The 10,901-nt window shown below is 41.9% G+C and overlaps 1 protein-coding gene across 1 annotated transcript; it reads left to right on the top strand.

Moving 5' to 3' along the window:
• The first annotated feature begins 204 nt into the window (after positions 1-204).
• Positions 205-1,491, top strand: pou3f3a (POU class 3 homeobox 3a). The gene has a single exon (XM_071919755.2). It carries the CDS (start codon positions 205-207, stop codon positions 1,489-1,491), a length of 1,287 nt encoding a protein of 428 aa, XP_071775856.2.
• Positions 1,492-10,901: the final 9,410 nt, after the last annotated feature.

The following is a 10,901-nucleotide window of genomic DNA, read 5'->3' as shown; positions in this document are numbered from 1 at the left end:
ACAGCAAGTCTTTTTAGTCATATAACTCAAAATATCATCTAAGCTTCTATGGAGCTATTTAGAATTAATTTCTAAGATTTTTATCGTTGCACGATAATTTCGCTTAAACTATAGGTAGTTGCAAATCGCCTAAACCTATTGATGGATTAGAATAAATTGGGACTTTAACCAAACAGCAGAAGAGAGACATTCAACTGAAGATATATGGTTTGGGGGATGGCAACAGCCACCTCAAGTCCATATCTAGCCAGCAGTAGGATCTTATCGTCCGGCCCAGTCATTCACTCTGACCGAAGGGGCGGTGGCATGCAGCCTGGCAGCACCGCTGTGACCACGGTGTCTGGTGGATACAGAGGGGACCCTTCAATAAAGATGGTACAGAGTGACTTCATGCAGGGAGCCATGGTGGCGAGCAACGGGGGCCACATGCTAAGCCATGCCCACCAGTGGGTGACATCGCTGCCTCACGCAGCAGCAGCAGCAGCCGCGGCCGCAGTGGCAGCAGCCGAGGCCAGCTCTCCGTGGTCCTCCAGCTCCCAGCCGCAGGAAGTGAAGAGAAACGCCGGCAGGGAGGACCTGCACTCCGGCTCCGCTCTGCACCACAGGTCCCCGCATCTCGGACCCCATCAGACACACCCGGGGAGTTGGGGAGGCAGCTCCGCAGCGCACATCAGCATCGCGGAGGGACAGCAGCAGCAGCAGCAGCAGCAGCAGCAGCAGCCCCTCATTTACTCACAGCCCGGTGGGTTTACGGTCAACGGGATGCTCAGCTCGCCGGGCGGGCAGAGCCTCATGCACCCGGGGCTGGTGCGCGGGGAATCCCCGGAGCTGGAGCACGGAAACCACCACCATCACCATCACCACCACAACCACCACACGCACCATCACCAGCATCACGGGGTGAGCCACGACCCGCACTCAGACGAGGACACCCCGACGTCGGACGACTTGGAGCATTTTGCCAAACAATTCAAACAGCGGCGAATCAAGCTTGGTTTCACCCAGGCGGACGTGGGCTTAGCCTTGGGCACGCTGTACGGCAACGTCTTCTCGCAGACCACCATCTGCAGGTTCGAGGCGCTGCAGCTGAGCTTTAAGAACATGTGCAAGCTCAAACCCCTGCTGAACAAATGGCTGGAGGAGGCCGATTCGACGACAGGGAGCCCGACCAGCATCGATAAGATCGCAGCTCAGGGCAGGAAGAGGAAAAAGCGCACCTCCATCGAGGTGAGCGTAAAAGGCGCTTTGGAGAGCCACTTTCTCAAGTGTCCCAAACCCGCCGCGCAGGAGATCAACTCTCTGGCGGACAGTCTGCAGCTGGAGAAGGAGGTGGTCAGGGTCTGGTTCTGCAACCGCAGGCAGAAAGAGAAGCGCATGACGCCGCCTGGACTGCCACACACCCCGGAGGACGCGTATTCACAGGTTGGCAACATGGGTCCCGACACTCCGTCCCCCTCCATGGACTGCAAAAGACTGTACAGCGACACGTGAAAATAACCCAGCCACAATAACGGACAAGACCTCTAAATAACTTGAAGTGTTTCAATCTTGGATAGATATTTTGGACAAAATGTTTCATGTTTCCCTGAATGATTTGACTGTTAAAACTGTACTATGAACATTAGTTAACTTATCAAACAGCTCGGAAATCCCCTGTGTCCTTTGGTCTACAAACATGTCATCCAACGTGTGTATTTATTTCAAAACAGGCCAAAAGGCCTGGTCTTATGCATCTTCGGGTAGCCTATTTTTCTGCACTATAATCAGCCTAACTATTTGGGACTGCAAGGTAAAGTTAAACCTTTTAGTAAACACCAGTCAGTTTATTTAAAAAGGTACATTTTGTTCACCAAAGGAAATGATTAATTGGATGCGAAGAAATTCAAAGACAAAATGTTCTTCAGCACCTCCGCAATGTTTAAAAAGTTCCCTTGTAATGCTGCAGAGTTTGCTGTCCCATATAGGCTGGGCTATAGCCTACGTTTTTATAGTGAACAGACGTTGATTTAATGCGCTTTATTTCGCATTAAGTTGTTTTCTAATAAGCAATAATTTATCTCTTCAAATGTGTTTCTCATCTTTGTGTTATGTGTCAGTGGATTTTCTATTTTGATCCCGTTTGAGATGCTCAAATAGCAATTTCAAAATAATTTCAATATGGTGTTTTCTTAATAGGAACGTTCTTTTCAAACTAGCAGACATTCCCTTAAATTTATGTACTAGCAATTCTACTGTGTATTTTTGTGTGATGATTTGGACTATTTATTTTTTTCCACTGTGTTTATTTTCATGGATAGGCTAATTATTTAATAAATTTGCCATAAGGAAATAATTGTGTTAAGCTATGAGATGCCTACCCCCCCCCCCCCCCCCCCCAAACACACACACACACACACACACACACACACACACTCCATTGCTGTCAAGCCCGCACAAACCTATGGTTTATCTACATGTGACTCTAACAAGCACTTTTGCAGTGTAACTAAATGTTAAAGATAGCCTGCCTGTTATGGTCAAGGAAACCAATGTGCTCATGTTACACACCCGGTCAAAACAGCCACTATAAAAGTAATCTTTCATAAAAAAGAAGGGTACTATATTGCATATAGACCTTGCAAGCTAAAAAGTTCTGTTATTATATGTTGGTATCCCATATGTTAAAAAAGGGATCAAACGCAAAATCTCTCTGTTCAAGATTTATGCCATCCTGCCTGTTGATAGAAGCTTTATTATGCTAATTACACAGCAAATAAGAATACCATAAGAATTAGCCAACACCTTATTCGGGTGTCTAATGTGGAGTGTTCATACCTCCTGTTTGTGTTAAACCTATAGCATGCTGACCACATCAGGACTGATTAAATACGTTATATAGGCCTGTTCTGGGCGCTAACTTGCAAATATTTGTGTGATATTGCGGATCAATCCAGCTGCATACATCCTCTGACGGGCCTATGGACTGCAGCTCTGTGGAACGCAGCCAACGGAGGTCGGCTACCCCAGCTGGCAGTTCACCTCCGCAGCGGTTGCCAAGGTGACAGCGCGATGGAGTGACAGGAGGGAGTGGATCTATTGCCACAGATGATGGGTTTGGCAGATAGGCAGGAAGAAGCTCAGGACGCCGGCCGACAAAACCCACAAACTCTTTTTCTTCTCTCTCTCTGATGTGTGCCTACAAACACAGGCGGCCACGTGCACACGCATACATACACACGTGAGCCTACATTACGAATCCCATTGATAATAAAGAGAAGGGGAGGAAGGTGGGGAGAGAGCTATAAGTCAAAGTGTCAGCCCCGGTGAAATTTTGAGGAGGGTCAAAGGTCTGCTGCTGCAGTAGCTGCTGCAGACCGGAAAGAACACCGAGGAAACAAACAGAAACCTGCAAGTTAATGCATTACCGCCCAACATTACATTGGTCATTACAGTTTGAGTATGAGCTTTCTACATGGATACGTTCCAGAAGCCCACAAATTGACATTAGGCCTATAATGAAAACAGACAGGTGACTCACACACACACACACACACACACACACACACACTCACACACACACACACACATATAGGTGACTCTTATACTCTCCATGGGTGCTAGCTCCTGTGCTGTGCTTCTTATTTGATGTGTTTTTATGTTGCTTGAGATTTTGTTAACATCTCCGTCCTTGCTGGAGTGGCATTTGCTCTACTATGTGTATGTTAAATAAATCTCACTACTAATATATTCTTAAAATACACACAGACAGGCACACACCCATTTCTAAAAAGTGTGCAAGGGGTGTGTGTGTGTGTGTGTGTGTTTAAGAGTGTGTGTGTGTGTCTGTAAATGTGTGTGTCTCTCCTAGTTGAACATTGGCAGGGTTCGGGGGAAACTCTGGCCTCCTGGTTATAAATAGCAGTCTGACTGTATGAATGGGCTGTTTGACTGGGTTTTGCAGGTACACAGCAGTCACTCCAGGTCAATTCCCAATCCCTCAATAGGCCGAGGGGACACATGTATTATGAATGAACAGGACATGCTGATGCCACTGTAACTGCTGCTGCTGCTGCTGCTGCTGATACCAACTATGACAATATCAGTTATATTGGACACATTTAAAGTTTCATTCCAAAATGATACAGCCACTGTTTGAAAAATATGACACCCACTCAGGGAAATTGATTGCTAACGTGAAAGTAAAAACTTTTGACTATTACTGACTTAGTATTACTTTTTTTTTTTTTTAGATGATTTAGTTATTTAGTTTTTTTTTAAATACTAAGCACATCAGTATAAACTTGAAAGATAAAACAGATCAGCAGCTAAAATTGATTTTGATGAACCATTCTGGACTGAAAACCTTCAGCCATAACTTACATATTTAACACAGAATATCAAAGCAAAGGAAGGCCACAGTAATATCATACAGAGGTGGAAAGGCGGTGCCACAGTTCACTGTAATCATCTACGGATGGCCCATAATGTATTCCCACAGAGCTGCGAAGGCCCAAGTCCTCTGATAAAATGGAGGCAAAATCTAAGCTCGCGGGATTGTAATGTGATCCCCTCGAAGCTTAGCGATGTAAAGATGGGAGATAAGGCTGGAATTAGAGGATAAAAAAGCCCTTTTAAGGTTTCTGTCATCACGCGTATGCTAGGTGTCTTCTCTGAATATCAATGCTGGGATCCGGAGGTACGTGCCGACGGTGTTACAGTCGGCCCACAACTCAAAAACTCCTCAGCCAACAGCGCACATCAAAGAGCGTCATGTAACTGTGCTGTTCATGAGAGCTGGACTTGCAATAAGTGCTTGTACACGTCACGTATGTGCTATATGTAGCACTCAGTATAATTTCATAGCTTGCACCTCTGAAACGTGGGCTTCTTATTTGCAATTACATGGTAAGTATGTCATTACCTCTTCCAATAACAGCTGCAGTTATAATTGCTCATAATTGCTCTTAAAACCTTGTTCAGAGGCACTTTACACAACTATTGCACGATAATTCCTTGTTTAATGCTTGTTGTTTTTGCGTGTGTGTCACAGTTTAGCCACTGCCACATACAGTGCACACACACAATTGTACCAATCCAACACATTATTGAACAACACCACGCTCTCTATCCCCATCTCTCTCTGGTCTGCTCATTACCAGTCCCCACTGTTTGGTGTTAATTATTTTCACATTGCAGAGGCTGGTTTACCACCAAAGTCTAACACTGATTAACACATATTTCTGTGCCTTGCTCAGCGTGAATCTGAGCTCTTGAGACACGAACCTCCTATCGAGAATCAGAAGCAGTGGCATGTATACATAAAAGAGAGGATAGGTGCATTTTAGGCACATATAATGTTGAAAGAGTGGAAGTTTTGTTTGTTTGTGTGTGTGTGTGTAGTAAGATTTGTGAATGTGCCCTCTAAATGTAAGACAACTCTTTTTTTGCGACTGTCTGTACCTGACCCAATCAATACTGTTGTCTGTGGGTTTTCAGAAATGCCATCAAGCCTCTCCACTGTTTATTCTGATTTAGTGGTGAAAATGTTCTCTTTGCCTATGTTTGCTCTTCTGGTGAATGATGGAGTACCAAACTCTCTCCATCAGGAAGAAATTAAAGCAAACATCTGTGGAATAATGGACAGGGAAATGAATTCTCTCACCAGCTAGCGTGTTGTGTGGGTGCCACTGAACGTGACCAGCATGCATGTGCCAGACCGGTGGAGTGGAACTCGTTTGATGGCTACGTTCGACACATGGGCATGATGCCAATTTAGACAAGCATGCCCACGTTAAAGAATCTCAGCCTGCATGCTAAGTGTGTAGGTGTGACTGTGTATGTGTGTGTGTATGTTTGTATCTGTGTGTGTGTGTGTGTGTGTGTGTGAGAGAGAGAAAAAAACGGTTTTCCTAAATAGATCAAAATTTAATTTACAATTAAATTTATCTGTGAGAAATCTGTCTCTGTAGTCATTTTTCTGCACATCTGCACTCCATCAACATTCCACCACTGATGTGTGATGTGCATCTCCTCCAAAATAAAACACAACAATTTTGCCAAGTTATAACTGTCAATGCAATTACAGGAGCAGATAAGTAATGCTCTACAAAAAGGTAACTTTATCAGTTTCAATAAATCAAAAAAATTTGAGCCATATTAACAACATTAAAAATGACTGGGGTTCACAAACTGAAGGCCGGTTGGAAATCAAGTACAATGCTGTCATCTCCTGGACAAAATCCTTAATGCATGTTTCTGACGTGGAATAACTGTTCATAGCACAAGAGGATACAGAATGACACCCCAACTGGCACCCTAGAAAAAGGTGCCCAAAATAATCTTAAACAAAAGTGAAATATTCTGAAATTTAAATAATTGGCTGGATAGAATTAAATTCTCTAAAAAAAAATGCCTCATAAGAGCCTAAAATTATTCTACTTGGATGACCACAAAATACCCTACAAAAACATAAATAAATTCATAAAAAAAAAAAAAAAAAAACTTTGTACCAATTCACAGACTAATAAATCAAGGTGAGAACAACAGAATCGGGGCTTGGATGTTTGAGGAAGTGAAGTGGATGTGAGAAAGGATTTCATCGGGATTATTGAGTGGAAACTTCCCGTTAGGAAGTGAATTATCACACATGGAGTTGTCATAATGCAGATATTTTTGCAGAGGAAAGGAGTAGGCTAACTAGAAAGCTTGAAAATGACCTGCTAAATGTCAATGCAAGTCACACAGTATTATTACATCATAAACCCATGTATGTCTTTAAAATTCGGTGCTCTTTTGTCCATTAAAGTCAAATCACTACCTCATCTCAAGTCATTTGAAATGGCTGTTCACTGCAAACACATTATGATTATCATCACTACATGGGTTATAGAGCAAATAACTTAATAATACTAAAATATGTACAGTATGTAGTGTGTGTGTGTGTGTGTGTGTGTGTGTGTGTACTAAGGCTAGATATAATGCATTACAGCTCTATAAACAGTTTCTGTAATAGGCTTATGAAATGATATATTCTTTCATTTGTTTTAGTCACTAAACTTAAAAAATCTTACTTTTTGTGACCTGCTTTGGTCAAATTTATTGACTTATAGTTCAAGATACAATTGAATATATCAATGGGATATTGTCTTCATGTGTTCCTCCTCAGATAGGTTTCCCAGTATTAAATCTAGTAGTCTAATGGCACACTTACATGTGATAATGTTCTATAGCATGGCTCATGGATTTAGCCTAGATGTTTGAAATATCTTAATCGTCAACAAATTTGTTTTGCACATGGCAAAAAACACACATGCTTTTTTGAAAGACGCCTCATCAGTAAGCAAGGAGCAGTGTAGCAACACTCCCAGTCAATGAATGTATTTTTTTATTAACAACCTCTTTTCACCGTGAGACTGATTTTAATATAAATTTGAAAAAGTGTAAACACGATCAACAAAGCTTTGCCACCAAATCTGAACCACTCACTCTGGGATATAGGATGATCACCTGTTAAGCATTCATGCTAAAATGCATGAAAAATGCAAAATGTAAAAAAGCCATTTTTAATTTGTGCAATAAGTCACTTCCTTTCTAAGATGTTTTTGCTCCCCCTTCTGGTGTCTCAGGGACATCACTATTTTATGATGGGATTTCTGTGGGTTTTAAGACTATTTCCCGCATTATATATGGAACAAAAAAATAAATAAATCTTGAAATAAAGGCTATGGCATGCCATTTGTGTATTTTGATATGACATTTGATATGATTTGATTTGATGTGCTGTCAATCTGTCTCTGTATATCTCATCCCTCTGTCTCTGCCCTGTCCACTCTCTCTGTAATATCAACCTGGAAAACACATTTAACAGTGAATGATGGCTGCCTGCCTGAGCTTCTCCTCTGTCAAAAAATGTTTTTGTGTTTGAATAATCTTAGTAATTATATGCAAACTTCTTTTGTTCAGTGACAGCCAAGTGACTCAGTGGCTTTATGATTTGAATGCTATTAAATTTAAAATTCCACTTGTTATTCTTATGCCTTGTAGTTTAATCACTGTTTGAGAACATGAACAACTTTTTCCCCAAAGCTAGAAATCAGAGTATCAAATCTCCTGCCTCCAGGCTGATGCTGCTCTGTTGACAATAATCTGACATGCGGTTCAGATAACATTACCCTAATCCTTTACATTCAAATGAGCTTTATAGTAACACTACCAGTCATAAGTCAAAAACATACCGTAGTCTCCAGAGAATCATCCTTGCTACACTGCCACAGCCATCTTTCACATCTTTTCCAGTTGGTTCTCCATGGAGCTGCACATTGGCATCACAGCATCCCCTTTCTTGTTTCTGGTAATGGAAGACAGAAGCATAGAGATTAAACAGATTAAACTCTTAAATTAAATTGTTTAATCTCTGTGGGCAGAAGATAGATCAGAGATAAGTTCAGGTTTATAAAGCACCATGGTATAAAAAGAGGACCCTTATTACTTCATGATTAAGAAATAAGAGACAATACAATAAGATGCATGAAAGAATAAGGTAGAATACAATAATATAATAACATATGAGTTGTGCTGTATTGTTGTAATCTAATTTACACTGTGTTTAAATGCTAAAATCAAGTAAGCCTAGTGTCTCCCCTTCAGGTGGTGTCAACTGTAGACACTTTAGAGGAATCTTGGCGAGCAAACACAGGAGTGTGAGATTTTAAATTCAGTTTTCAAATGACTTTCTCCGCCGCACTGCACCTTTAAATCAGTGGCCAGCTCGTCTTCTCGCGTCAGCATCAGCAGGCGGCACGCATGATGCCAATCGATAAAGCAGTGAAATGGTAAAGGTGGGATATTTTAGGAAAGCCTTGGCATGCAGAGAGAGAGAGGAATAGCCGCCGGACCGAGCTGATGGACGCGACAGGAGACGAGCCGCGCCGCGTGAAACCCAACCTCAACCGTCATTTACCGTCAAGGTGGGCGACATCATTCAGGTGTTTATATTTATTTCAACAGTCGAGCGTAGTGGTGCTTGAAACTGTTGCATTTATTCCTATAATCTGTCCACGTTAATTACAGATACAATAGGCACTATAACTTTGATATGTAAAATTTGCATAGATTTATGTTCCTGTAGTAGTGAGGCAGAGAGAGAGAGAGAGAGAGAGAGAGAGAGAGAGAGAGAGGGAGGTGGGTGGAGGGAGAGGGAAACAGGCTCAGTGAGGGGGATAATCAGGTGGCCAGTGTAAGAAACCACTGAAGGCCTAGTAGTGGGGATATCTGGTCTGTTTTGGTCTAAAATATGGAAATTGACTTACGGCACTGGGCAAAAGTATAATGAATTGTATATTGCATAAACAGAATTTCACATGAGGTTATAATGCTGTGTTGTCAGACACTAGATTAATTGGAAAGCTGATACTATTGATATGTAACCATCATCTGATATGACTAACTACAACTGGATACCAAAATTCAGAAATGAGTATCCCAATTTCTAATCAAATCTCACATGAAAAGGAAAAAAACAAGAAGCCTATATCACATTGTAACAATGTAACAATGTTGTAACAATATTGTGCTGTAAAGCCAGTTTCATATGTCCTATTGAAAAAAACCATGAGCTGAGCAGATTGTTACAACCCGTTCCTGTTGAAATAAGCAGCTGGGTTAGGAGCATCCTATAAGACAAGTCAGCTCATTGGCATTTTTGACATAGTGTGCTGACCTATTGATTAATTTTGAACGATCAGGCGATAAGTAAACGTTTCCGATATCAATTACTTTTCTGGCATTCTAATATCTAGTGCTGTAGTCGCCTGCTGTACACAATGCTCCAGTGTTTTCGGATTGCCACCCCCATCTGTCTATCTCCTTATTTCTGCTATCTCTCTATAACAGTCTCTCTTTTCTGGTTTCTATTTATTTCCTCAATTTGGCTTAATGTGTGCTGTTAGTGGGGGCTGATTATTCTAAGGGATGGTGATGGTGGTTATTGTCACCTGTCTGTTTCACAGCGAGTCATTTTACCCTGAGACACCTGTCCACAAAACTATTAAATTATTAAGTGATATTTTGATTGTAGGTTTTGGTCCTTAAGTTGTAAAAGACCTTCTGATACAGAAAATATTTTGTCACAGACACTTGCACAGGGGATGAGAGTGGGGGTTGCTTGTTGCCATGGAACTGGTGACCTTGTTGCCTTGGCAACAACCAGTAACACTACGCAGTAGGCTATGCAAGGTTTTGTGTAAAATTCTACAATCACAGAGGGGGATTGTTTTTTGTTTTTTTGAACCAGTAATAATTAGATAATATCAGTATGTCATAGTGGGATAATATTAATCATCTTATTGTTAGTTAATTCAAATTCATTGACCTTTTCTTGCCTTTTCTCAGTGATGAGTTATTCTTTGAGTGTTGAAAAATAAAGCTGCTGCAATAGATATGCTTCAATTCCACAACATTTAGGCTTCCTCCTCCTCTGTGTGTGAGCAGTATCACAGTAGAATCAGTGACTCCATTCATCCTAGGTGACAGCATGTTCACAGGGCATCAAACACAGAGGTTGATAGACCATCAGTCAGATCGTGACCCTTATCCCTTCTTCTTCCAGCTTCTAGCTACCAGTCCACCTGGAGGAGCAGTGTGGCTGAGACCTGAACACCACAACAACCCCGACACACACACATATATGCACACGCACTGTCCCGCCACTAGGAGCACTACAGGAGGTGGATACCATAGCAACAGAGGTGTCCTGTGTGAGTCCTGAGGATGCCTCTCACTTTCATCGGGGTTGCATCAAGCTCGGAAGCATTATCCAAGGATGAGACTCTGCTAAGTAAACAGAAGACAGACAGCTGTGCCATGGGTGTGTGTGTGCACTTTGCGTAATTTTGTGTAGCACTAATTGTGTATGCATACTTGTG

Source organism: Centroberyx gerrardi, chromosome 10, assembly GCF_048128805.1.
Source record: "Centroberyx gerrardi isolate f3 chromosome 10, fCenGer3.hap1.cur.20231027, whole genome shotgun sequence".
Taxonomy (NCBI): Eukaryota; Metazoa; Chordata; class Actinopteri; order Beryciformes; family Berycidae; genus Centroberyx; species Centroberyx gerrardi.
Note: the sequence above shows the minus strand (reverse complement) of the source record. Positions and strands in the feature narration are given on the sequence as shown.